The 27,934-nt window shown below is 49.1% G+C and overlaps 1 protein-coding gene across 1 annotated transcript; it reads right to left on the reverse strand.

The window, feature by feature from the left end:
• Nucleotides 1-27,499, reverse strand: Vil1 (villin 1). Its single transcript, XM_034498953.2, has 20 exons — nt 27,391-27,499; nt 21,432-21,517; nt 20,670-20,744; nt 18,301-18,497; nt 17,706-17,814; nt 17,487-17,597; nt 15,956-16,158; nt 15,772-15,850; nt 15,538-15,636; nt 14,598-14,751; nt 13,897-13,997; nt 13,670-13,807; nt 12,033-12,191; nt 10,979-11,158; nt 10,351-10,496; nt 10,096-10,240; nt 9,482-9,670; nt 7,139-7,207; nt 5,634-5,774; nt 1-300 (listed from the first exon to the last, which is right to left on the reverse strand). The coding sequence occupies exons 2-20, from the start codon at nt 21,504-21,506 to the stop codon at nt 187-189; spliced, it is 2,484 nt and encodes an 827-aa protein (XP_034354844.1). The 5' UTR covers nt 21,507-21,517; nt 27,391-27,499; the 3' UTR covers nt 1-186.
• Nucleotides 27,500-27,934: the final 435 nt, after the last annotated feature.

Raw genomic sequence — 27,934 nt, forward strand, 5'->3', positions numbered from 1 at the left:
TCCATGGGGCTGTGACATATTTCTGAAGGAATGGGCAGATTACTATTATAAACAGAAGGAACTGTTAAACTGTGGCTCACAGATACAATTGGGCATTTTCATCTGGCACAGGACTAGAACCAGTAATGGCAGAACAAAGCCCTCAAAGGTGGGGTAGGGGCTGCTGGACAGCCAGAGCTTCAATTCTCAAAACAGTCCTTTTTCTTTCTTGATGTTTTGTTGCTTCCATCGAGGCAGGGCAGAGAAGGCAGCTGGAGTCATCCCCAAGGCCTTAGTGAAATCTTCAGTGGACAGGTGTTCCTAGGAGAGAACCAAAGGGCAAAGGTCACAGTCTTGCCCCTGGGTTTGCTCAAGATGAATCATACAGATGTGGCGTATGATCAAATAATGAGGAACAAAAGCTAACACTGTCAGGAGCCAGGAAAGGGGAGGAGGAAGAAGAGTAATATGAATAAAAGTCTGTGTAGTCAGGCTTCTGCCGTGTTAGGCTTGAAGTAAAATCTCAGATCTTGGCTTATTTAAGGAACTTCTGTTCTTTTCAGGCTCCTAGTCTATGAAGTAGGAGTTTAGGTGGCCCCGGGACCCAGGCTGGGACTTGAACTCAGCTTGGGTGGGCCTTACCTCCTGCACCTCCTGTTCATACCTCCAGTTGCTAAGATCACAGGCATGTTCTGCCAGGCCCAGTTTGTGTGCTGCACAGTTCAAACCCAGGCTGTATTCTTAGCCCAAAATGGAAGCTTATTTCTTTCTTTGAGATAGGATATCATTGTGTAACCTTGGCTTACGCAGAACTCATTTTGTCCATCAGGCTGGCCTTGAACTCTTAGAAATGAATTTGCTTCTGCCTTCTGAGGACTTGAGATTAGAGGCGTACACCACCATACAGCTCAGGGATGTTTCTTTTTGTTTGTTGGGGGTTTTTGATTGGTTGGTTTTAGTTTTTGGTTTTTCTGGCCTCCAGGATTACTACATGCACATAGTACATATACATTCAAGCAAAACACCCATACACATAAAAATAATAAAAATGACTAAGATTTAAAAGGCTGGGAGAAATGGCATAGTGGCATGCTCCTGAAACTCAGACCTTAGAAGATAAAGACAGGAGAGCTCGGTGTTCCAGCACCTGCCTGCCTACTATGTGTAGAGCCTAGTTTAAGTCTTAGGCTCTTCTAAAATGGAGTTGTCCCAGGGGGGCATTTCTCTGCTCCCAGAGCAGCTATATTGAGCAGCTTCCTAACACACTGTTCGATGGGTCTCAAGCTCAGGTGGGGATGACACTCCAGTTCCCTACACCGGCATTAGACTTGCCTCCCAGCCCTGGGCCTTTTCTCCTCATTGGAGGGCAGTTTGGGGATGGCATGAATAAGGATATCAGTAGGTAGGCACAGCTACTGGGTACCAAGTCTGTTACTGGAACTGTGTATTCATCACAATTGTGACTGCTGACAGACTAAGCTCTGCACATGGATCCATGGTACCCATACCTATCCTCACCCCCTCTGCCAGCCCCTGGGCCCAGTGAGGCTGACTTCTCAACTGTGTCCAGACTGCTGGACTCTGATCCCAGCTAGAAGGCAGAGACTGCCCATCCCAGTGAGCCTGTATCTTTCACTGCCCTGCTCTTAAGCTCTGCAAGGCCTGTCAGCTGATTGCCAGCCCAGCCCATGCTCATATCTGCCTCCCAGAGGTTGACTCATCAACACTGCCATTACCCTGTTGCTGCTGCCACCATCAAGACCCACCATTCCGTTCTTGTTAATAGCTCACTTAGATTTTGAGGGAGCAAAAGTCTGAAATCTTACTCTCCCCATTTGGCACTGAACTCAACTTTCTCACAAGATGCATATAATATCCATGTTTAAAAAAAAAAAAAAAAAAAATCGCCGGGCGGTGATGGCGCACGCGTTTAATCCCAGCACTTGGGAGGCAGAGGCAGGTGGATTTCTGAGTTCAAGGCCAGCCTGGTCTACAGAGTGAGTTCCAGGACAGCCAGGGCTACACAGAGAAACCCTGTCTCGGAAAAAAATAAAAAAAAAAAAAAAAAAAAATCAAGGGCTAGGTGGAAGTTAAGAGCATTTGCTGCTCTTGCAGAGGGCACAAGTTCAGATCCCAGCACCTATATGATGGCTCACAACCATCTATAACTCATTACGGGGATTTGGTGCCTTTTTCTGACCTCTGTAGACAACATGGATGTGGTACACATACAAACATGCAGACAAAATACTCATACACATAAGAGATCTTTTTTTTTTTTTTTTAAAGCAAGAATCTTAAAAAAGAAAAAGAAATTTATCCCAGCACTTGGGAGGCAGAAGCAGGTGGATCTCTCAGTTTGAGGCTGGTCTAGGATATATAATGAGGCCCTGTCTACTGAGAAACAGACAGAGAGAGACAGACGTGTGTAGAGCCCAGAGGACAACCTTAGGAAACATCACCTTCCTGTTTTTTGAGACCGTCTCTTGCTGGCCTGAAACTCACTGGTTAGGTTAGGCTGGCCAGCCAGCAAGCTCCAGGAATCCCTTCTGTGTCCATTTTGCCAGAGCTAGGATTATAAGCATGAGCCACCGTGCCTGCCTTTGTTTTTCCGTTCATCTGTTTGTTTGTTCTAAGACAGGGTTTCTCAGCCCTGGCTGTCCTGGATCTCACTCTGTAGACCAAGCTGGCCTCCAACTCAGCAATTCCCCCGCTTCTGCTTCCTGAGTGCTGGGATTAAAGGTGTGGGCCAGCATCACCCTGCTTCTTTTTCTTTTTCTTAGATGTACTTGTTTATGTTTTGCTTGCGTGTATGTATGGCACATTCATGCAGTACCTGCAGGAAGTCATAAGGCATCAAATCCCCTAGAACTGGAATTAAGGGTAGTTGGCAACCACCATGTGAGTGGTGGGAACCAAGCCTGGGTCCCCTGGTGCTTTAAGTCATCAGCCCCATGGATGGCATTTATATGGTACTAGAGGTGCAGCTCGGGGCCTCAGAGTTCTCAGCAAGCACTCAGAGGCCGAACCATCTCCCAACCCCAGTTAATGGTTTTCCTGACGGGATGATAGATACAGGTTGGTGTCTGAATATAGCCCAAGTTGGTCTTGAATTCACTAAGTAGCTCAGGCTAGGCACAAACTAGAAGTGATCCTCCTGCCTCAGCTTCCCAAGTGCTGAGTGTGTGTCACCATGCCCCACTGTCTGAAAACTTTTCTGTAGGCCAGGGGATGAAACAAGCTTCTGTATCTACTGAGCATCCTGGAGCTACAGTGAGGACACAGGTGCCTCCTTGCTTTCTAGACCCGAAGGGAGAAGCCAGGGGACAGTGCATGATGGGGCTCTTTGAGCAAAAGGCAGGAAGGACTTGGGATGATCTTCCTGCCTCTGCCTCCTAAGTCCTTGAGTTACAGGTGTAGCCACCATGCCCAGCTCAAAATACAGTTTTATATAGACAACGTGTGTGGGTGCAAGCACACGCCTGCAAAGGTGTATGTGACAAGAGGACAACCTCAGGTGTCAGCCTTAACCTTCTGCCTTGTTGGAAACAGGGTCTCTCATTGTTCACTGCTGTGTACACCAGAGGAGCTGGTCCTTTCACAGGGGTCGCATATCAGATATTTACATTACAATTCATAACAGCACATCTACAGCAAGGAAGGGGCAATGAAATTGTTTTATGGCTGGGGGTCACCACAACACCAGGAACTGTGTTAGGGTCACAGCGTTAGGAAGGGTGAGAACCACTGCTTTAAATGACAGAAACACTGAGCTTAGTTTGGTCCAGGGTTTCTATCCTGGACTATCTTCATAGTCCTAATGCAGTGATGTATGAATGTCACTAATGTCCCTAAGCTGGCAGAGCCCTCCCCTTCAGCCACCACATACTTCAGGCTCCCCGTTCTCCATCCTAGCATGAGTCTCCCATGGGCCTCCTGGCTGCTCTTTGCCATCTGTTAATCTAATTTTTCACTGTGCAGCCAAAAGAGCTTTTAAAAGTGGAAGTGACATGATAGCAGAAGCCTTTCGTCCCAGTACTTTTGGAACAAAGACAAGGATTAGAAGTTCAAATCAGCCGGGAGGTGGTGGCGCACGCCTTTAATCCCAGCACTTGGGAGGCAGAGGCAGGCTGATTTCTGAGTTCGAGGCCAGCCTGGTCTACAGAGTGAGTTCCAGGACAGCCAGGGCTATACAGAGAAACCCTGTCTCGAAAAAAACCAAAAAAAAAAAAAAAAAAAAAAAAAAAGTTCAAATCAGCCTCCAAATTTGAAGCTAGCCTGTGCTACATGAGACCCTGCCTCAAAAAAACGAAAAATAAAATAAAACAACAAAAAAAAAAAAAAAAAAAAAAGCCACCAAAGGCTGGAGAGATGGCTCTGTGTTAAGAGTACATACTGCTTTTACAGAGAACCAGGGTTCAATTCCCAAGTAGTTACACCGGGCAGCTCACAATCACACTCCAACTCCAGGGGATCCAATGCCTTTAGCCTTCACAGGTGCCTGCGCCTATATGCACACACACTCATACAAATAATAAAAAATACAGGTCTTATTTTAAATAACAAAAACAGGCATGATGGTGCACTCCTTTAATCCTGCACTCAAGAGATAGAGGCAGGAGAGATCTTTTACTTCAAGGCCAGCCTGGTCTACATAATGAGTTCCAGGGCATACAGAGACCCTGTCTCAAAGAAACAAAAATAAAATAATAAAAACAAGGGACTGGACTGGCTCAATGGTTAAGAGCACTGGCTGCTCTTCCAGAGGACCCAGGTTTGATTCCCAGCAACCATGTAGCTGTTCACAACTGTCTGTAACTCCAGTTCCAGGGGATCTGACACCCTTACATAGACATAAATGCAGGCAAAACACCAATACACATAAAATTAAATTAAAAATAGATTTAGTAATGGGTTATAGGCAGAAACAGAAGGATTACTGCAAGTTCAAGGCCAGCTTAGTCTACATAGTGAGCTCCAATTCAGCCAGGGCTGCAAAGTGAGACCCTATCTCTAACAAATACAATTTTAATTTAAGCTTTAAGAGATGAATACGGGGGGCTGAGGAGATGGCTCAGCAGTTAAGAGCACTGAATGTTCTTCCAGAGGACCCGGGTTCAGTTCCCAGCACCCACATGGCAGCTCACAACTTTCTGTAGCTCCAGTTCCAGAGGCTCAAACATCCTCACACAGACATACATACAGGCAAACATCAATGCACATGAAATAAAAATAAATTTAAAAAAAAAAGAGATGAATACCTAGTCTCCACTGCTTCAGCCACAATAGGTCCCTGAAGGCACACCCAGCTTAGCCTGTCTCACCAGTATCTGTCCCCGCTCCTGTGCTCACTGCCTGAGCCTCTTGTCTTCGCACTTACTGCTGTTTCTCCAAGAAAAACTCAATTTGCTCCCATAAACTGGGGTTCCTATAAACTTTCAGAAAGCGATCTCTGACTCAATGCTCCTCCTGACACACAGACACACAATGAACAGTGTAATGGGACTTTTATGCCCTGCTCCCGGGGATATAAGACTCCCATGAAGGTGTTTTGTTCACCAAAGAATCCCCAGCACCCAGTCCACAGTCTGAGGTCAATTAGGTTTTCCAATAAAATGGACCACTCCCTGTCCTGCTGGGTGCACCTGACTCACCTCCTTCCTGCTGGGGTCCACACCCTCAGGGAGATCCTCCACAGCCTTGTTTACCAGCTGTTCCAGGGGGAAGATGGGCAGGGGCCCAGAACTGAAGCTGGTATTGGCAGTAAAAACATCCACTTTGGGGCTCATAACCTCCTAGGAAAGAAAGCAACCACAGGTTACTTCAGCAGCCGAGTGGCTACATCCTGTACGTACTTCTGTGCTCTTTGTTCTAGGGTACCTTCTTCAGGAGGGTCCTCCTGCTTCTCCCCTTCCCCTCTCGCACGCACACACATACATACGCAGACACATGGCAGCATGCACACATGCACCCACTCAGTAGAACGAATACATCTTCCTGGGTTTAATGTAATAGCCTAGTTGCCTGCACCTAACCTAAGTCAGTTGGGAAAGATGAGTATTCGATCAATGACTGACCTCTCCATGGCTTCCCCTGGAATGTGACATCTAATTTATCTAGGACCCTTTCTCTCATAGCTGTTGTAAAACCATCATCTATAAACTCACCACTAGGCCTCAAACTCGCTTTTCTCTTTAAACACCAGAAAGGGCCAAGCACCATAGCGTTTTCAGCCTGTGACTGCATGCGTACCCTCACGCCCTTGAGAAGTTGCTCTCGGGTTCCAATTGTGTTTCTGAAGAGCTAGCCCTGTCTTGTTTCTTCTGTGGGCCTGTGACCTTCTTCTCAAAGGACAGTTCTGAGTTCACAACCTCGTATCCCAAGCCTGCATGCTAAATACATCTCTAATAAGTAACAGAGAGACTGAAGGAGTGACGATCGTTCTGCCTTGAGAAGTGTTCCTAACGATGACGGTGCCTAGAGATGTCACTGTTTCCCCAAGGGCAAGTGGGCCCTGGCTTAAGTACATCAGACCTCCTAGGCCTTTCGTTTAAAGCATGCAGAACCTGGAGCTGACGAGTCGGCTCAAAGGATAGACAGTCGCTGTGTGAGCATTAGGCCTGAAGTTTAGATCCCTGTCACACACACACACACACACAAGCCATGCAGAGTGGCAGTCCACCTTAATAGCACACTCCAGAAGCAAAGACAGGGATCCCAGAGGCAAGCCAGCCACTAGACCAGCTGAATTGGAATGCTCTGGGTTTGCAAAATACCCTGCCTCAGTTAATAACGTAGAAAGCAATCAGGGAAGTAACTCCACGTCAGCCTTTGTCCTCCATACGCAAGTGAGCACACACAGTGAACATGCAAAACCATTCCTGCTCCTAAGAGCCAACTCAAAATGGAGCCTAGTTTTGGTTTGTTTGTTTGAGTCTTGGTATTTCTACATAGTCCTCCTGCTGCCTCATGGGTGCTAAAATGGGGATTCTGTTTCACTGTGAAATGGAGTGATATGATATTATTACACAACAAGGACTTCCACAGAAAAAGGGAGGAGATCGGGGTGGGGTATAAGATGCTAATGTCTTCTAACATGTCAGCTCCCACAGATAGGACCCTTCAGGCTATTCAGAGCCAGCCATGCCACCGTACTTACATCAGCAATCTGGTTCCAGTCCCCAGAGTTTCCCAGCTCTGCCTTAAGGTCATCATAGGATTTGGTGTTCTGCAAATAAAGTACGTAACAGGTCAGACCCCCACTCGGCGAGAGGAGATAAATGGTTGTGTTCTTTCAAGAGTAGAAAAAGGCTGGTCTGAAACTGGTGGGGAGATAGGCAGGGTCAGCTCAGAGTAAGCAGGTGAGCAAGGTGGTCTTAATGATGACGGAGATCAGATGGAGAGAGAGTTAAGGCCAAAGTGGCCCACATCAGGAAAAGTCAGGACAAGCTGATGAATCTGTTCTTGCTTAGCTGGATAGGGCAATAGAGACCAGTATGTGCTTCCCTGACCCTTTGTGAGGTCTGTGCAAATAGTCACAGGCATTGCTGACATACTGCCTACCTGAATGGACTCTGGGAAACTTGGGGGATCCGGTACACTTAAGGGGAGCCCCAGCAGAGGACAGGGAAGGGAGAGAGAGTCTTAGGAGCCCCCTCTGTACACAGCCCCAGAGCCTAACACCCAGAGTGACACATCAGAACTCCCTGCGTGAATTATGCCTCCTGAAGGGATGGGTGAGGTAGAGAAGGAAGCAGAGACTTGAGGTGAGGGGAGGCCCATCTGGACTGCTAAGTTGGGGGTTTGGAATGACTGTGAGGCTCAGTGGATAAAGGGTGCTGCCTCCCAAGCAAGAGGACTGGGGTTCAGATCCCCAGCTCTCACACAAAGCTGACTAGGTATAGCAGCTTGCCTATGTGTAACCGAAGCCTCTCAGCCTCTCAGGAGATGGAAACGGGACCGCACCCCAGGGGCAAGCTGACTAGCTAGACTGCACCCCAGGGGCAAGCTGACTAGCTAGACTGTACCCCAGGGGCAAGCTGACTAGCTAGACTGCACCCCAGGGGCAAGCTGACTAGCTAGACTGCACCCCAGGGGCAAGCTGACTAGCTAGACTGCATGAACATATGAGCTCTGGGTTTGGAGGGAAACCCTGCCTCAGTAGTCAAAATCAAGAATGATCAAAGAAGACACTGGGATATGAACACACATGCACATGTGACAGGCACACATACCACACACATGGCAGGGTGAGGGGTGGGAGTAGACTTGCTTAATCCATCCTGGAGAAGAAACAGCCTATCAACAAGAGTCAAGAGTAAAGAGAAAAGGGAAAGGAACAGCAGATTTGAGGAAATTAAGCTCTCTGCCCTAAACTCTGACAATTTCAAACACCCTGGGGCAGGGACAGGGAGGCAGGGAAGCAGATGCCCCTGGAGGTTGGGTGCACTGTCTCCCAGGAAGGAACACATAGATGACCCACTTTGCTTAGGATTTAGAGCCAGGGAGAGTTCGTCTGTCCTTTAGAGCACAGTGTGCTGGCACTGAGGACTCTCCAGGGCGGCCTTAAAGCAGTTCCTAAGAAAGGCTTGTCCTAGACCGCCGTCCTCACACACATGTGCTGTCGTTGTCACAAATAACTTGCGGCTCCTGAGCACAGCCACACATAGTAAAGAACTGAATCTTGCATTTTAATTCTGAATTTTAATTTCCTGTGGCTTTGCATAGCACAAAAACAGGACACTACAGTCAGCCCTCACCGTCTGTGAGGGGGAAGGGGGTGCCAGGGCTTTGTTCACGCTCAGCAAGCACTGTGCCACTATGCTATACCTCTGCCTTTGGTTTTGTTTGTTTTGGGTTTTTTGCTATGTAGTTCAGGCTGGCCTCGAACTTGAAACCCTTCTACCTCTGTTTGCAAGTTCTAGGAACACAGGCACGCCTCAGCCACTGTGCCTACAAGCCTTAGGTATTTTTATTGGTAAGTTGTTAAAACAGGGTCTTATTCCAGGGGTGATGGCATATACCTTTAATCCCAGCACTCTTGGAGGCAGAGGAAAAAGGATCTCTGTCAGTTGGAGGCCAACCTGATCTACAAAGTGAGTTCCAGTAAGTTCCAGGACAGTCAGGGCTACACAGAAAAACCCTGTGTCCAAAAAAAAAAAAAAAAAAAAAAAGACAGGGTCTCAGCTAGCCCAGGTTGTCCCCAAACTTGCTTTGTAGCCAAGGATAGTCTTAAACGTCTGCTTTTCCTGCCTCTACCTCCCTGACCACTATTTTTTTTATTTTAATTCCTCCCCTCTCCCTTTCCCTCTCCAGGGAGCTTACTGGTCTCACTGCAGCCTTACTTTGTATTTTAAGCACCTAAAAACTATTTTACAAAATCCCAAAGTGGGGGAGGAGCAGGGGTGGAAAGGCATCTGGGCCTCCCTTTGGGATGTGCCATGAAGCTACCTGGAGGGAGGGTGTGCTGAGTCTTGAGGACTGGCTAAGGCTAGCTACTCACACTCCACTTGAAGGGATCCCAAGCCAGGAACCAGCCTGTGAAGGTGGGGGGCTCGTGTCCCTGCTTCACCACAATGATAGGGGTGTCAGGGTCTCGGTTTCCTGGGTGCGTCTTGAGGTATTCCTGTACAGTTGTAGCTGCAGCCTTCTTCTCTTCCTCATTGGCGTGTTTCCCTATCCAGAAGAAGACCTGTGGAGAGTCCCACCGTCCCTCAGTCCTTCTGCATGGTGATCAGCTCGGGCATTCTCCATGCCTTTGGGCTCTGCCTTGGCTTTTCCCTGATGCCCAGCTAGGAAGACCTGTCACTACTCAGCTAATAACCTTGAGCAAGGCCTGTTTTGACCTTGACTTTACATCTGGGAAATGAGACTGGTCACATGCTGCTTCTTAGACAGCTTGTGAATATGTGGCACTCCCCTGCCACAGAGCAACATTCCTGCTTCTAGCAGAAATAAGTCCTGGGGTGTCTCTCTGCTTCTCCCTTCTCCTTCATAAAGAAGAAGAATGCCCCACACCCTCGAAGACCTTGGCATTTCCCTACTCTAAAGCTACTGGGATCTCTTAACGGTAGAAATCAAGGTGGGGAAGGGTAGTCCCCAGACCTCCTGTCCTACCTGGTCCCAGACATCCAATAGGAACACATCCTCCTCCTCCAGGTCGTCCTGGCTGAAGTCAAAGATCTCTGTGGCCAGAAAGCGCCCTGTCTGGTTGGAGCACTCAAAGAGCCGAGGAGTGATGACTTGGTTTTCCTCCTGCAGCCTGTAGGATGGGCAGAAGGAGGTATGGGGTAGAGAGTTGAGAAATATAAGCACTGAGGACTCTCACGTGAAGGGGGTTGGAGAGCAGAGAAGGAGATGCTGGGACCATACCTCTTGGTGTTGGCGTAGGGCGCCTTCCCGCCCAGAGCCATCCAGAAGTTGGCTGGCTCCTGCCCCTCTACCACCACTTGTTTCTCCGTCCGAGAGATGGTATCAGCAACCATCTTGGCCATCTCCCGCTCGTCCCCACTGCAGCCCTGGGAAATGAGGGAGTTCGATCATGCTAGGAAGAGCATCCTTGGTGCCACCCACCACCTCACCCTTCTGCTACATTGAGCTAGAACTCCTGGGTCTGAGAGGGTCCTTCTGGATCAGGACTCGAGGCGCACCCACGAGGGACAGTTCTTTCTTCTCTCCTTAACAGTCTATAGACTAACAGAGATGATGAGGGAATGCACCCCTCCCATAGTAAGAGAGGGACAAGAGACACAGATAGGGAGAAAATTGAGACAGAGGAGTACCTGCTGATGGATATCTCACATGAAAGGAACAGGACAGGCTGATTCTGACTTGGAGAGAATCAGAGAGGTACAGAAAGACCAGAGCTAGGCCAGGGAAACTCAGGCTACCACAGTGGACCTGATCACCCAGAAGCCTCCCATCTTTGCCCTGATCTGTTTTGTGACTGAGAGGTTCCTAGGACCCACTGGAGATAGGAGGCCTGTGGCCCCTCGCACACCTTCCCACACCACAGGTAGCAGCAGGATGGAGTCTTGAGTATGAAGACATCATTGGAGTTGAGGGAGGCGGCCCGGGCTGTAACCTCAAAAGCCTTGGTGTTACCAGCACTGCTCCCTCGGACCTGGAACAGCCTTGTGGAGGGAACAGGCTCCAAGTTGTTCTTTCGGGAGGTGCCTCCCTGCAGGCGTAAGGGGAAGTCGGGAAGACAGGGACAAGCGTGAAGGGTACGCAATGATGTGAAGAACACCCAGAGAGGGAAAGGGATGAAGAGCTGGCCCAAAGACAGCTTGAATCTTGGCATTCTACTGCTCAAAGGTTTTCAATGGCTCTCCACTGCTTTGTCCAGGTACTCTGCTGGCCCCTAAAGGCCCATGAAATTCGCAATGAACACACAAACTATCTTTGTGTTCTCTTTGTCTTTCTTTCCCTAAACCCTCAGGGCAGCTGTACCCCTGCACTGTAAGCCCCCATTTTACCTCCAGAGAGCTCTCTAGTTTCCCCCCAAATATCTAGAGGTCCTCTGAATTCCTTCCCACCATGGCCGGCTCCCTGCTTACTGTGTTCCCGCCTCCCACCGAACTCTACTTCCCTCTCTGACATTTAACTGCACAGTGCTCCAAGCCAGGAGGAAGTCACCACTTAGGCAGAGCCATATGACCATCCCTTCCCAACAAGTGATCTCCTGTCATGTCTCGCTTCGCTTCGCTTCCTGAGTTCCAAAAGACTATGTGCTTAGAAGGCTTGCCACAAAGAGATCATTGCTTTAAACAGCTGCACGAGATGTCTAGTTCATTTCACTGGGAAGGTACAGCAAAGCTAGCCCCTCAAAACCTTCCTTTCTATGTAGCAGAGATCAAGGAGAGCAAATAACATTTGTACACATTGAGGGTTCCTTCCCTATAACCCTAAAGTGAACATGCTGGTTTCTGTTACCAAGTATATACATGACAAGGGACTTCTCCTATGAGGAACAGGCTTTGCCTCAGTCTCATGCCCTCCATACAACCCCTTCCCCATCTCCCGGATGCCATCTCTCAGTTCAGCAGCTGCACCTGATAAACCACCATGCGCCCCTTGAAGATAGACATGAGGTGAGGAGGCTCCTTGCCCATTGTGACCCGGATCTGCACTGGCTCGTCATTGTACTTCTGGTCCAGCATGACGGCTTGATAAGCCGAGGCTGCAATCTCATCCTGGCTGGCCTGGCTGCCCTGGAATGAGCAAGAAGAGGGGATGGAATCCTAGGTTTGACCCTATCCTTCTGCCTCCAAAATATTCTACCCCAATTTTAAATTTGTTACTATACTTAAGAATGTGGCCGGGCAGTGGCAGCGCACGCCTTTAATCCCAGCACTTGGAAGGCAGAGGCAGGCGGATTTCTGAGTTCGAGGCCAGCCTGGTCTACAGAGTGAGTTCCAGGACAGCCAGGGCTATACAGAGAAACCCTGTCTCGAAAAACAACAACAACAAAAAGTATTTAAAAAAAAAAAAAAAAGAATGTGTATGTGTTTGTGTTTACACGTATGGGCATGAGCCAGGCATAGTAGCACCTGCCTTTAATCCCAGCCCTCAGGAGACAAAGGCAGGCATATTTCTTCGAGTTTGAGGCCAGCCTGGTCTACAGAGAGAGACTACATGCACAAGCCATGTTGCAAGTTTAGAGGTCAAAGACTTTCAGCAGCCATGTTCTCCCCCCACCATGTGGTTTCCGGAGATGGAACTCACATCAGACTTGGCAGCAAGTGCTTTTACCCGCTGAGCCATCTCTTCAGATGGAGTCAGTAAGTGTATCCCTCCATGTCCTGGCCCTTGCTACACAAAACAGTCTAGCATGGAATTCACAGAGATCAACCTGCCTTTGCCTCCCAACTGTGGACTAAAAGCATTTGTTCCTCTACACTAGGCCTCGCCCAATTATTTTTTTAAACTGGGTCTTACATATTCTAGGCTGGCCTGGAATATTCTATATAGCCTAGGATGACCTTGAACTTCTGATCCTTCTTGCTCCACCTCCTGAGTGCTGAGATTAGAGGCATTTGCTACCACAGCAGGTTAGATGCAAGACTAAGGACTGTACGTTAGGCAAGCACTCCACAACTGAGCTACGTCCCAGCCATCCCCAAATCTGACCTGGCTAGCCCCATAATATACCCTCCCCCTCAAGCCCATATTGAACACATCTAAAACTTAACCCCAATAAACTGTGATTTGGACCCTGGCTCCAAGTCTAATCTTTTCCCAACCCAGCCTTTGGCTCATCTCAAATGCAGGCCTGACCCCAAACATACTATATTCTTCCTGCTCCATCCTCAGAAAAATACCACATAACTCACTCCCTGCACTCACACATCTGACACAGAGTCCCCACATAGAGCAGATGACAGGAATTAGAAAAGAAACTCAGAACCAAAAGAAAAGAGCTGTGAGTGGGGAAATCCAAAGGAAACAATCTCAGAGCTAAAGCCAACCCAAGATGGGAAACGCTGGAGGGAGTTTCCCACCTCCAGGGGTACTCAACCCATGGGTGATGACAGGAGTGGGGGAGTGCTGAGCAGATGTGCTGCAGGTGGGGTGGAGAGAGCTGAGCAGATGTGCTGCAGGTGGGGTGGAGAGAGCTGAGCAGATGTGCTGCAGGTGGGGTGGAGAGAGCTGAGCAGATGTGCTACAGGTGGAGTGGGCAGGACCTCACCTGCCAGATATACAACAAGTAGTGTTGCTTCTCGCCTATGAGGTAGGTGTAGAGCAGCAGGTAGCAGTCACCACCGTAGAAATGGCCCAGCCACTTGGACTCCACAGGCACCAGCTCTAAGTCCTCGATGCGCCACACCTGGGACCAGAATCAGTCCTGTATGAGGTCCAGCCCGGGCTCCATCACCCCTTCCCACCAACCTGTCCTCCCCTGTCCCTCGCACTCACCTGTACTTCCCCACTCCCATCATCCACCATTTTCTGCTGGGCAGCCACCTGAGGCTGTACATGCATGGACAGAGCATCAAACTTCACCTGTTCCACTTTGGCTGGAGAGATGAGGACACCAACTGTCACTCGCTGAGGTGGCCCACATCCTCACTACAGGTCTGAGCGCTGGCTGGTACTGGTAGACCCCCCATGATAGATGAAGAGACTAAAGCCAGAGATTCAGCTGTCCCTCCAAGGTCACACACATAGAGTAGTGTTTGTCACAGCTCCACGTCCCTAAGACCTCATCAGTGGCTCCCAGGCCACTGAGGAGAACTGAGGGTCAAAAGAGCAGTGCTTTATTTAGTCTGACTCCCTGGAGCGTTCCGACTTCAAGCACAGCCTTGCCTCCCAGCTTGGGAGGAAGCCCATGGTGACGAAGGCTACACACTGTCCTTTCATTCGGACACCTCCCCCAGCGTCCAGCATACCTCTTGCCCTCAGCAAACATAGTCTGCAGAGAAGGCTTTTGGTTCCCAGGGAGGCTCAACCCCATTCCGTATGAAAGAAAAGTCATTTTTAGCTCCTCTTTTCTTTCTAATGCCTCGAGCTTTTTGGTCCTCTGGGCTCTCTGTACCCACCAGGGAGCTGAGAGCCAAGGTAAGATGTGTATGGAAGAGGGGAATTGGGAAAGGAAGGAGGGTAGTGTGGGCTCTCACCCACAGAGCCCACAGTGTGGGTTTTGCCGAGGCCTGAGGTCCGGTTGGGCACTGTCCACTTCTGGAAAAGCTGCTGGAAGATGGCGGATTCGGCCCCGTCATTCTGTACCTCAACCTGCGTGCTCGGTGGGTACTGCTTGGCTTTGATGAAGTTCTGGGGGAAGAAGGGGGTCATTGGACACAACTACCCCCTGTCCCTAGATCTGCACACCCCCTGCAAGCCAAAACCTGGCCCTGACCCCAACCAGATCCACCTAGCATCAATCCTGAACATGCCCAGCTCCAACCCCAACCATACTAACCCTCTTCAATCAAGGTCAAACCTCATAGTGTCTCAGACTCTAACCTCTACCCTGAATCCTGACCCTGACCCCTACCTAAACTATACCTCAATTCTACTATCCATTCCAATCCAGCATTGACTCCAGACCTGAGCCTTAGCATTAAGCCTACTCAGTCTTTTTGGAGGAAGACTAGCCATCCACCTAAACAAAGCTCTTGCATGGGGAAGTGATACCCAATATCCCAAAGAGACCTAGGTTTGTCTGGTGCTCAGCTCACTCACATGCTGAGAGCCAGGAAGCTGGAGACATTTTGGTCCTTGGCCCCAAACAACCATGTTCATTTGCCCCATCCCTGACCTCCCAGAATATTCCTTAGACTCTGCCTGGTGCTATGGCCTGGTCTGAATCTCTTTCTGCTGCTGCTGCTAGCTGGCTAACTAGATCAGCTGTTCTCAATCTGAGGGTCACAACCCTGTTGGGGTCACATATCAGATATCCTGCATATCAGATATTTATCTCATGATTTATAACAGTAGCAAAATTACAGTTATGAAATAGCAACGAAAATAATGGCATGGTTAGGGGTTACCACAACATGAGGAAAAGGTCGCAGCGTTAGGAAGGTGGAGAACCGCTGTGCTTGACCCTTTCCTTACCAAGGCCTGGGTCATGGCTCCGCTTCTCTCCTGGGCATTGGCATTTTTTCCCTTCCACACAAAGATCTTCAGGCCTCCCTGGTCCAGGATGTAACAGTCCTGGTGCCAATAGAGGGGGAAAAATGAGCCTGGGGTGGGGGGTGGGGGAGATAGGTTGTGCCAGTTTTTCCCTCACTAAATCTGCTTTAACGTCTTATAGATGTCCCTTGCTTGGAGTCCTCCAGGCCCTCTCACCTCATGGCTGAGCAGGTCCTGCGTGAGTGGCCGAGTAGCGACTTCCCTAACGACCAGTTTTCCTTCTGAGTCAGACACACTGCAGAACAAAGGAAGGCATGGATTGGGATAAGGGGTGCCGCTGACAGAGCACCCTAACCCGGGAAGTCCCCAGCATCCAGGAAGGCCCCAGGCCAGAACTCACTGGTACAGCTTGAGTGCAGCTTTAGCGGCCGGCTCCACCACTGAGTCAGAAATCGCAGCCTTCAGTTCCCTTCGTGGGCCCAGCACGTGGTTCATAATTGCCATCAGCTGTGGGGAGTCCCCTTCCTTCTCCCCATCCACCACACCTACGTAGGTGCGTCCACCCCGTTCCTGGTCTCGGATCTCTTTGGCCAAGGTCATGCCCTGCAGAGAAGCCACAAATGCTCCATGAAGGTTGGCAGACAGGGTAATAGTGTTCACCACCCTGGAGTCTGCTGGGCAAACTCCACCCCAGGCTGCAGATCTACAAGGGATAGAGACAAGGCTTTTCAGGTGTGTGAGGCAACAGTTGGAAGCCATGGGAAAGTAGATTTCATAGGTGGGGGTTGGGGGTGTAGGGGTGTCGACGATGGTCTTGCTGGGCCTGTAGTTTTGACGTTGTTAGGAATTTATGGTTTCCCTTCATGGTTTTGTACAAGAGATAAGCCTCAAAGATCATAGAGCTATACTTAGTCTGCCCAAGGTACATACGCTTACAGCGCAAACACAAATTCACATGAACACACCTGCACACAAATCTATTCATGCACACCTTTCGGTTCCATGAAAGCTCACACAAGCATGTGTCTGCACAGTAGTCCCATGAGTGCCAGCTTTCGTGTGTACACACACTGTGGTTCACTATTTTAGCCCAAGACCCCTCCCTTTGTGGGCCCTCTGGAGTCCCTGAGCCCTTGTGGACAGCGACACCTGTGTGCTTCTGTCCCTAGCCTGGCTCTCGGCTCTCATCATAGGACGAAGCCTCTTCAGATAGTGCCCTCTGTTTTCCCCATCTCAGAAACTGGGCCTCTACTGTTCAAGCATAAGGCTTTGTATCTTCATCCCATACGTAGTGAAGCTGGGATTCCACCTGGTCCCCTGGGAAGCCCATTTCTATTCAGAAATCAGATAAGCTTCATTAGCTGGGTGTACCCAGTAGAAGACCTAATTCCTTTTCACATCCGGCCTATGACACCTGCTACCTGTTTAGCACACTCCCACTGAGCTGATGGACAATATCAGCCATCCTCCTGCACCAGGGCCTTTGCCTCACCTCCATCGGATCCCCAAAGCCTCCCTGTATCCCCAGTACCAAACCTCTAGTAATCATCCCTCTGATTCTTCCCTTCCCTTATAACTTTCTGACCAGATGGCCAGCTTCTGGGTAGAACAAGGGCAAAGCTCTGCCCACCTCATCCACTCCTGGACAGCCAAGGCTGAGAATGGCGCCTGCCATATTATGGAGACATAGTCTACCATAAGTGTTAGTTAAAAGTACACACAAGCAGCACGCCTCTACACGTACATGAAGACTTAAATCTACTTTCACACATGGTCCTGTCCCCAGAAGTGCCAGAGCCAGAGAGAAGCCTGTGGGGTGGAGGTGGTTTCGGGGGTTGGGGGTTGAGGTTGACTGGGGCAGGTGATACTGAGACTGCTGAAGCAAATGGGGCATGTTGAATTGCAGAAATGAGGTGCCCTGTCAGCGTTACCCGAAGTCTCTCCATGCGGTTACTCTCTGGCCCATTCCACTGGATGATAAGCTTCCCAAGGTCCAGCAGGAAGACATCCCCTCTGTTGAAACTCTTCCAAGACATTTCCACCTAGAGGGCACAGGGAAGCTCACAGCCCACTGAGAGCCTACACAGCAGCCTCATCTCCAGCCACCCTCACTTCGGTTCTTAGCCAGTGTCCCAGTTGGGCCTGCCCACCTCTCCAGCCAGCACATTCCTCTTGCCCTTGACATGCAACAGTCTCTGGATATCACAGGAGTTCGTTTCTACGTGCTTCATGCCAGAAGCCACGCCCCCTTTCCGGATCCTGGGAAAGAAAGGAAAGCTGACTTAAGGGCATTGGACGGGAGAGGTGCGCCAAGGTCCTGAGCTGCCTGGGGCCCTCTCGGGTCCCAACTGGGACAGCCACCTGCCAGTTAGCCTGAGTGGGCGTGACTCCTGAGCAGTCCCTGTAGACAAGAGCTAGGGTACAAAATTCACAGGCCATAATCATAATCACGGAAGGGCCCAAGGGGTAAGTCCAGGCAAAGTAGACTCAAAGAAACAGGGCCAAGGTCAGAGCCATAGCAGAAATAGGGGTGAGGGGTGGGAAGGTGGAGAAAAATCAACAAAAACCATGTGAGCCTCCCCAAAACCCCCATAGCTTCAGGTTTCCTTCCAGCTCACCTCCCACTAACCAGAGTCTCTCACATTCTGGGCCTTAAAGTCTCTTCAGCCAGCCCCCATGTCCCAGTCCCCACCTCTGATGACCAGTCTTGGTGTCCTCCCTAGCCCCAGTTGTTCCCCGCCCTACACAAGGCCTTGCTTGAAGTAGCTCCGGAAAGTCTCGCTCTCATTGCCTTGGACCTCGCGATGCTGGACAGCCCGGCCCTTCAGGTAGTCATCCATCTGTGTTGTGTAGATGGCAGCTGCCCCCTGCTCATCCTGGGACGAGTTCTGGCCAATCCAGTAGTGGATATCGTAGGAGAGGGTGCTGCCCGTCTTGTGGATCTGGGGGTGGGATGGGGCGTCTGTGTAGTGAGGCCTGGGTTCCTGTGGTCCCCTATCCCATCCTGCAGGATCTCCCACAGGCTCAGACTCTGGGCCACAGGTGAGCCTGCAGCAAGGAAGGCCTCTGGCCTGCTGTTGAGCCCTGAATTGTGGTCCCGCTCACTCTACCAATGGAGAAAAGTAGGCAGCTTCCTGTCTATGGGCCTGGTTCTCATCTTAAAAATAACTCACATGGACTAATGCATGTGGGTTATCAGAGGCTGATAAGGTGATCATATCAGCAAATAAATGTATTGCTATCGTCCCTCAATGTCCGTGAGAGATAGGACCCGCAGGCTTGAGTCCCTTCTGTAAAATGGTATGTGATGTTTGTATACAATCTGAAAAAAACTCCCTTATGCTTAAAAAAATTATGTGTCTATATGTACATGTGTGTGCACAGGAATAGGCTATGTGTATTTAAGTGCAGTTATAGGCGTGCCCTGGTGTGTGTGTGTGTGTGTGTGTGTGTGTGTGTGTGTAGGTCAGAGGACAATTTTGCAAGTTGGTTCTCTCCTACTGCACTTCAGGTTTTGAACTCGGGTTTTGTGAGGCATGTATACTTGCTGAGGATTCCTTGGCTCAAGAACTAACTTTGTTGTTACTGTGATTTTATTTTATTTTATTTTATTTTATTTTATTTTATTTTGATATAGGGCCTCATGTAGCTCAAATTGGGCAGGAACACTCAGGGATGGAGGATGGCTTCCCTCTGGATTTCTTCTCCTCCCTGAGCAGGGCTGGGATTACAGGCTTGTGTGCCAGTGCACCCACTTGTCGGGCTAGGGATTGAACTCAGGGTCCCCTGGATACAGTGTTAACACTCTACCATTTGAGTGACAGGCCAGATCTCTCTTAGACTTTACACTATCTCTAGATGATTCATAATACCTAATAGAAGGCAGGTACTGTCAAAATAGGTGCTATACTGTACTTTTTATGGAATACTGACAAGAAAAAATCTATATAACCATTCACTACAGATTCAATTATTTATTTTAATTTCATATATATATCTCCATCCCCTGGAGGTGGAGGTGGAGTTACAGGCAGATGTGAGCCAACTGACATGGGTGCTATGCTGGGAACTGAACTCAGATCAGTATGCACTTTTAACTGAGGAGCCATCTCTCCAGCCCCCTAGGTGCAATTTTTTTTTCAAATATTTTTTATGTAGTTATTGATTCTGAGGTATCACATTCACAGATATCCTGTATACACAAACACCTGCTGCACACACAATTATTGTGTAAATACATCATAGCAGTTTTCAGTGTGAGACACACTACTTGGCTTTTCACTTTCAGTAAGGATGTGGTTAATTGTTAAGTGTGTATCTTCAAAATTTAGAAGCAGGGTAGGCAAGAGGACTGATTCTGTGGGTGAAGACACTTGCCACCACATAGGACCCATACAGATGAAAGAGAGAACTGACTCCTGCAAATTATCCTGTGGCAACATGTGCACCTTGGCACGTGTGCAACCATACACATACATACATACATACATGCTGCACGTGCAGATTCACAAGATGAGCAAGTGTAACGTGAATTTAAAAGTAGAAGCAAATTAACATAAGAAAAGCACAAATATCTTTAGTAGTGTAGGTGGGTAAGCACCCGGAAGGGATATGAGGATGATTGTGGGTTTTCAGGGAGGCAGGGCCAGCAAAATGGCACAGTAGCTAAGAGTGACTGCCGGGGCAACCGGTGATGAGTTCAATCCCTGGGATTCACAACCCCCCCCCAAGATGTCCTCTGAATTCCACACTGTCTCCATGGTACATGTGCACATGTACGCACGTGCAAACACACACCATAATAATAATAATAGTAATAATAACAATAAATAGTAATAATAATATAAGGTGGACCAACTCAGAAGGCCCCCCAAGGCTGAATGAGTTTGTGGCTCTTGAGCTAGAGAGAGTTTTGTTTTGTTTTGTTTAGAAAGGACTTTTACAAACATTTCTAAGCGCTGTGGAGCCCCACAGCCAGATGCCTGAACGCTCTTGCAAACACTGACTGATGAAGCCAGACCACCTCTCAGCACTGCCCCCAGCCTCTAGTTTCCTCCCTATTACCCAGCAGGCTTTGTTTTCTGTTCAGCCCCGTCCTGGCCTGACCCACTTACAGCCAGGACTACATAGCAGTCACCATCGAAGAAGCTTCCAAAGGTACCGGAAGGAACGGGCACCATCTGCATAGCCTGAGAGGAGACAGAGAGAGAGGTCACAGTGGGCATGATGGCAAACCTGTATTCTCACCTACCCAGGAGACTGAAGCAACAAGACGGCTTGGTTCTAGCCATTCAAGGCTGCTACGGGCTGCTGATCACTAGGCTGCCCTGTTTGGGATCAGTACAGTAGCCTCCCAGGAACAGGACACTATTGGGTTTCCTAAGGAGGAGCAAACTGATCCAGGTCAGAAAGAGGTCACATTAGCTACCAGGACCACCGGGTGAGGAAGCTGACCAAGGTATGGGAGTCAAGGGTGCAGGGTCCAACAAGGTTTGGCTGTAGCTTAGAGATAGTCCTTACTGGGCGTGGCCCTGGGTTCTATCCGCAGCATCACAAAAAATACCAAAAACTCAAAAAAAAAAAAAAAAAAAAAAATCAGGGTCCAAGAATGAAAGGTAGGGAAAGGGGCAGGGGGAGGAAAGGTGGCAGGAGCTGGAGAGGAGACAGGAGAGAAGGATAGGATCAGTGGGGACAAGGATGTGGAAGAAGGCCAAGTATGAAGTGGAGAAGAGAGGTGAGGGACAGCAAGGGAGGAGCCTGGGTGGAGCTGGCTGCAGGAGCATCAGCAGCTCCCTGCAGAGTATAGGGCAGGGCTGTAGGAGACAGGCTGCCTCCACCTTCCTGAATCCCAGGACTCCCCTCCAGACAGAACTCACCTCGATCCTCCATATCTGTATCCCTGGAGTGGTGATGTTGAGAGAGCTTTTGACTTGTGCAGTCAGTTTAGTCATGGTGGATGAGCCTAGAGGAGAGGGCATGTGAGAGCAGTGGCCACCAAGCCAGGCTTGAGGCCCAGAGGAAGAAGGGAAGCAAGCTGGCTTCCTATGGTGGTCTTGACCACTCTAGTCCCGCCTCTACCCTGCCCACCCAGCTTTGATGATGATCCTCTTGTATTCAAATGCCTACACTGGCTCCCTTAGTACTGTTACATAGCCCAGCGCTTAAAACATACCCCTCCCATGTTTTCAAAACAAGCTCTTGCCAGGTAGCCCAGGATATCCTGTGTGTTATCACACCCAACTTAATATTCTTCTTTAGGGGCTGGAGAGATGGCTCAATGGCTAAGAGCACAGACAGCTCTTCCAGAGGTCTTGAGTTCAATCCCCAGCAACCACATGGTGGCTCACAACCATTTGTGATCTGGATGCCCTCTTCTGGTCTATCTGAAGACAGTGACAGTGTATTCATATAAACTAAAAATAAAATTTTTTAAAAAACAAACAAACACCGGGCCGTGGTGGCACATGCCTTTAATCTCAGTACTTGGGAGGTAGAGGCAGGTGGATTTCTGAGTTCGAGGCCAGCCTGGTCTACTGAGTGAGTTCCAGGACAGCCAGGGCTACACAGAGAAACCCTGTCTCAAAAAAAAACAAAACAAAACAAAACAAAAACAAACAAACAAACAAACAAAAAGACTCTTCTTTAGCCTTAATCCCCTGCCACACACACACACACACCCTACCTCTATAGACTTTTTGAGACAAGATCTTATGTAGCCCAGGCTGGCCTTGAGCTCATTATTTCAGATTGCTTGATCTTATGCAAAGGAAGCAAAACCAAGCAGAACACAAACAACCCCCTCTGTTGGTAAAGGGCTTGCTCTATCCTCAGGATTCATGTTAGAAAGCTTCAAGCAGTGGTGTATGTTTGTAATCCTAGCACTGTGGAGGTGGAGACCAGAACATCCCTGGTCTCCCAGGCTAGCCAGCCTGGATGACTTGAGGAGCTTTAGGCCAGTGGGTAGTCCTGTCTGGGGAAAATGAGGGGGAGGTAGCAGCAAGGGGCAGCAAGATGACTCAGTGAGTGAAGGCACTTGCTCACTAGCCTGAAGAACTGAGTTCAATCTCTAGAACTCACAAGGTAAGGAGAAAATGCCTGCATAGCGGGCACACTGAGTAAACAAATATGACATTAACAAGATGGGTGGGATCTGAGGAATGGTACATCAGTTTGTTTTCTGCCCCCCCCCCCACACACACACAGAGGTATACACATGTGAGCACCTGCAGACACAAACATGCACATACACACATACACACAAATAAGAAAAAACAAAACAAAACAAAAAGTTGTCTTTGAAGTTCATGGCTTCTGTGTTCACAGGAGTGTCAAAAGTGGAACCACAGCCTGGTCTACAGAGTGAGCTCAGGACACCCAAGACTACATAGAAAGACCCTGTCTAAAAAAAAGGGGAGGGTCTGGGGGTGGGACCACAAATTTCCATCAGTAAATGAAACAGAAAGTGGCTTATCCACACAAAGGAACACTATTAAGCCATAAGATGATAAGATAGTCTAGCAATGACATATGTCCCAACACACTGTGCTAAGATAAAGGGGCCAGTCATAAAAGAGTAAAAGAATACACAGGAAAGCATCCCATTACATGAACTGTTCAGACAGGCAAATCTGTAGGGGCAGAGACTGACTGTGGTTACTCGGTCTGGGGACGGGGAACAGGGCACTCACTGGTGAGCAGAGTTGCCCACTGGGAGGACCAGAAAGCGCTGGAACTGGAGGGTTGTGAATATGTCAAGTGCCACAGAATCATCTGAACAAAATGGGGACTGGGGCTGTAGCTCTGTGGCAGAGAGCTTGATTCGCATGCACAAGGCCCTGAGTCCCACCCTTAGGTCCTAAATAAATTAATAGAATAAAATATCTGGGTGTGGTGATGAACGCCTGTAAACCCAACACTGGGGGTGAAGAGCTGACACAGAAACAGGAGGATTTAGGGTCAAAGCTACCTGGGCTATATGATAGATAGACGATAGATAGATAGATAGATAGATAGATAGATAGATAGATAGATAGATAGATAGTCCATCTTGTGAGTACTTTACTATAATAATACAAAAGAAAGCATGCCTCTCCCTCACCAGCCCCACCAATATTTTGTAATCTCTGTGATTATTGCCCAGAATATTGTTTGTTTGTTTGTTTGTTTGTTTGGGATAGGGTTTCCCTGTGAAACCCCAGCTATCCTGGAACTCTGTAGACCAAACTGGCCTCCAACTCAGGGATCTGCCTCCCCATCCCCCCAGAGTGCTGGGATTAAAGGTGTGCACCACCACGCCCAGCTGTGCCCAGGTGTTCCTACAAGGGCAGGCACCATTTCTGCCTGGTCAGTACTAAATCCTCAGCATTAAATTGGGTGTGGTGTTCATCACCTGTAATCCTAGCACTCAGGTGGAGGCAGGAAGAACAGGAGTTAAGGTCATCTGTGGCTACATAGAAAGCTGGAGGCCGGCTTGGGTTACATAAGATACTTTCTAATAATAATTAGGTGTCAGCAAAATGGCTCAGTGGGTAAATACACTTGCCACCAGCCTGATAATTTGAGTTCAATGCCCAGAACCCACACGGTGGAAAGAGAGAAACAACACCCAAAACTTTTCTCTGATTGCCACACATTTGCTGTAGTATGCACATGTACAATCAGTCAATGTAATTTTTAAAAAATTAATTAAATCTTCTGTATTTAGTACAATACCAGTTCTCTATTGGATAAATGAATGAGTGAAGGAGAAAGAAGTAAGAGTAAGGAGAAAAGGGAAGGTTTGGGTGGATGGATAGAGGGATGGGTGGATGGATGGATGGGTGGATGACTGGCAGAAAGAAGTTGTCACCATTGCTAACCAGCCTCTCCATCTACTGGGCTGGAAGAAGCCTCCCCATTCCAAGCTTTCCCTGGCTTTGCCTCTTTCTGCTTGAACTTGTAGCAGTGTTTGTTCCAGCTGCTGATCAGAGTCTCCTGGGAGCTTTTTAAAAAGCTCCTGCAGCTCAGAGCCTACCTCCCCAGGGGTTCTGATTTAATTAGACCAGAATGGGGCTTAGGGCTTGGATACTTTATTTCCACCAGAGATGAGACCTGAGTTCTTTGAAAACTGGCTGGGAATCCTGGCATGAGGCACAGTGAGAAACACTTGTACCTGGCCATTCTCAACCCTCTCCACCAGGATGGAGGCCACTCATTCCCCACGTGCCTGACCCAAGCTGAGTAGGAGTCAGTCGCCCTCTGTCACTGCTCCTTGGCCTAGTGACTAACAAGTGCAAGGTCAGATATCCCACAATGACAGCCCCATCTGCCCAGCTAATCTCTCCTTGCACTTTGATTTTGAGTCATGCCTTGGATAATAAATGGCTTGGCCTTTACCTCTTGTAAACTCCCTCTTCTGAGCCCCGAAGGTGGCTTATCTTGTGATGTACTGCCCACTCTGATCAGCCCGTCCCTTGGTGATCCAGCCCACCAATCTTGTGCAGCTTGCTGTGTTTGCAGAAGCTTCATGGGCCTGACTCTACCTAATACTCCTGTTGGCATGGGTGTCAGTATCAGATATTCCTTAGTATGAAGGGTCCCTGAAGACACACACACACACACACATACACACACACACACACACACACCCTCCTGGTTCAGCAAAACCAATTTGGGTACAAAGGACAGTATTTTCTGTTTTATTCTGGCCATCTTTGTTACTGTTACCCTTTCTCTAAGGCTCCCTTCTGCACTCTCTCGGTGACGAATGTGGGCCTTGGTGAGCTAGGAGCAGAGGTCTACCAGATGGACTGTCCTGGAGCAAACTGACAGCAAATTAAACTAATGTTAGACACACGGGTGTTTATTGACCATCAGGGAGGGGACGAAGGCTTGCTGCCTCTCTGAAGAGAAGTGAGATTCTTAAACAGAAAGGGAAGGGGCCCAGCCTCCTTAGGGCCAAGTGGAGATGGCTGGCTCTGAGAGGTAACTGGTCCAACTGCTTCTGCTCCTAGCCATGTTGGTCAGAGCAGACACCTCCCCCTCATACCAGAAGGACCTCCTCAGCTCTCCTGTCTCCCCTAACCTTCAGGGAGGGTGGGAGGGATCTCATTCTTCCAGCTGCTGGCAAGGACCCTGGAGTGGATATGTTCCTCAACTTGAACTCATTGGCTCACCCCGTCCCCACCCTTCTACAGCCCTGTCCCTGGGAGGACACTTGTCACCCAGAGAACCAAAAGTCAGCTATGAGTACAGAATCTTGGACGCCTCCCACTCCGGTCCTCCTGTCCACCATCGCTCTGTTCACCAGCACACTCTTCCCAGCCCTCTCTTCTGCCTTCTAGAACAGTAGCCCGACTGCTACCCCAACACCCAGGCTGCTCCTGCCTTGGCTTTCTGGCTTCTTTCATATTCTTCCGGACTCAGTCGGGACACACTTCCTCCAGGAAGCCTTTCCAGAATTCTTAGGCTGGCAAGGAGTCCTTTCTCAGGGTCTCACTGTGTCCCAGACTGAAACCTTTCTCATTCCTGACCGCACAGTGATGAAAAGGGCCTATTTATAAGTCTGAAGTCCCCAAGCTCCACCACCTGGACAGACACAACCTAAAGAAATGAGGTGGGGTTATTTTTTTGTTGTTGTTTTGTTTTTTTTGGGGGGGGGTTGGGTTTTTTTTTTTTTTTTTTTTTTTTTTTTTGAGGGCAGTGGTTTGTTTCTTTTCTTTCTTTTTTTTTTTAAGACAAAGGCTCAGTCTATAGCTCACACTGGCCTCAAACATATAGCAATTGTCCTGTTTCAGCCTCCCAAGCGCTGCTCAGATTATACATGCATGGATCATCACTCATGCTTGTAGCTACCAGCTCACAGCCCATAGTAGGTGTACAACTAGCACATGTACACTGACATTCTGAACTAGGGAACGGAAGAAGGACCTATGGGCCTTAGAGAGATTTAAGGTCTTCTTCTCTCCCGCTCCCTATCCTTTCATATCTACTGTCCTGTTGCTCTTGGGGTACAACTTTAGGGAATCCTGGATACTGCTGTGGGTTTTAGTTCCAGCTTTAACTGGCCAGGAATGTGGCAACGCCATAGGTTAAGTCAGTCTTCCCTATACAAAGGATGCCCTCCTGCTAACCAGGACCTGGGAGCCCCCGAGGCAGATACTCCCAACCTCCAAGTGACACAGGGATTCCTGAGTTAGAGTGATACCTTGGTCAGAATAAGTCCCAAAATTCTGGGCAGGCTTGGCTTTCACTACCAGCTCTGATAAAATAGACCATGAGGACTGGAGAACGGACAGGCCATTTCTAGGGCAGGGTTGATGTCCAGGCCTGATAGGGGCTAGGACCCTGTAGCCTCCAATTCCTGCTTCTCCCCTCTCTCTTGGTGGCTGCAGCTTATATCCCAGAATCTGTGGGCCAAAGACCTGACCTCCCAAGAGTGTCAGGAGAATGGTGACACAAAGAAAGAAACCATTTCAGATGTACAAGACGTGAATAAAGAAATGAGCAGCCAGAGAGAAGAAATGAATATAGTCATGGAGCTTTTTCAGGACTGTCCTGATTTTAATTCTAGAAACCGGAGTCCCAGGAGCCACCTTAGTCCCAGGGAATCTACACAAACGGCATCCAACATGAGGTAAGGGTGGGTTACAGAGACGGGGCCTGTGAACGCCTTTCATTGAAGGCCCAAGACAGCCTGTTAGCTTCTCGCTTCTTTCAAAGTTCCAGAATACCTTACCTCATCACCAAACTTACACCAACGTGCTACAGACAGCACGGGCTGCCAGAGAGAAAAGCAAGGACCCTGTCCCCTCCAACCACCTGTGGTCACCAAGTGTCCACACCCAATTGCCTTACCTGTCTGGAAGAGGCAGCCACCACCTGGGAGATCTTAGGAAGTTGTGGCAAGCTGGCTGCAGGAGATCGACCTTTGTCCTCACACACACCCCCCCTCCTAGGAACTTCCTTCACCATATAAGGGAAGATAGGGCCCCAGAGAGAATGGATGGGGGGTGGGGAGGTAGGTGCCCAGGTCCCTGGGAACCTAGAGCCCAGCAACAGCCTGCCAGCCAGAGCTGGTGTGTGCCCCGCCCTTGCTCTGCAGCTTCAGGGATGGGATGCACTTCCGCCTAGGACCTGGGCTCTCCCTGCAGGTAGACAACTGCCACCAGGGCAGGCCACAGGTGCCTAGACCGTTCTTCCTTCCCACCAAGAGGGGAATTCAGCAGACCACCCTCCTGCCCTAGAGAAGTAGCAAGGGGTGGGAGGGTGGACTCCTGGGGCCTTACAGCTGGAACTCAGCACCCAAGGCCAGAGTTCACCCTTGGGATTTCCTTGGGACAGGTGGGGCCCCTGGCACCCCTACAGATCTCTTCTACTCAGCATGACCCTCGCTCAGTGG

This window comes from Arvicanthis niloticus, chromosome 3, assembly GCF_011762505.2.
Source record: "Arvicanthis niloticus isolate mArvNil1 chromosome 3, mArvNil1.pat.X, whole genome shotgun sequence".
Taxonomy (NCBI): Eukaryota; Metazoa; Chordata; class Mammalia; order Rodentia; family Muridae; genus Arvicanthis; species Arvicanthis niloticus.

Excerpts from the sequence above, each read along its gene's own strand:
- Vil1 (XM_034498953.2), bottom strand. The coding sequence starts at position 21,506 with ATGACTAAACTGACTGCACAAGTCAAAAGCTCTCTCAACATCACCACT. Across the intron at positions 20,745-21,431 it reads TACAGATATGGAGGATCGAG|GCTATGCAGATGGTGCCCGT; the intron begins GTGAGTTCTGTC and ends GTCTCCTCTCAG. Across the intron at positions 12,192-13,669 it reads ACTTGTTGTATATCTGGCAG|GGCAGCCAGGCCAGCCAGGA; the intron begins GTGAGGTCCTGC and ends TGCTCATTCCAG.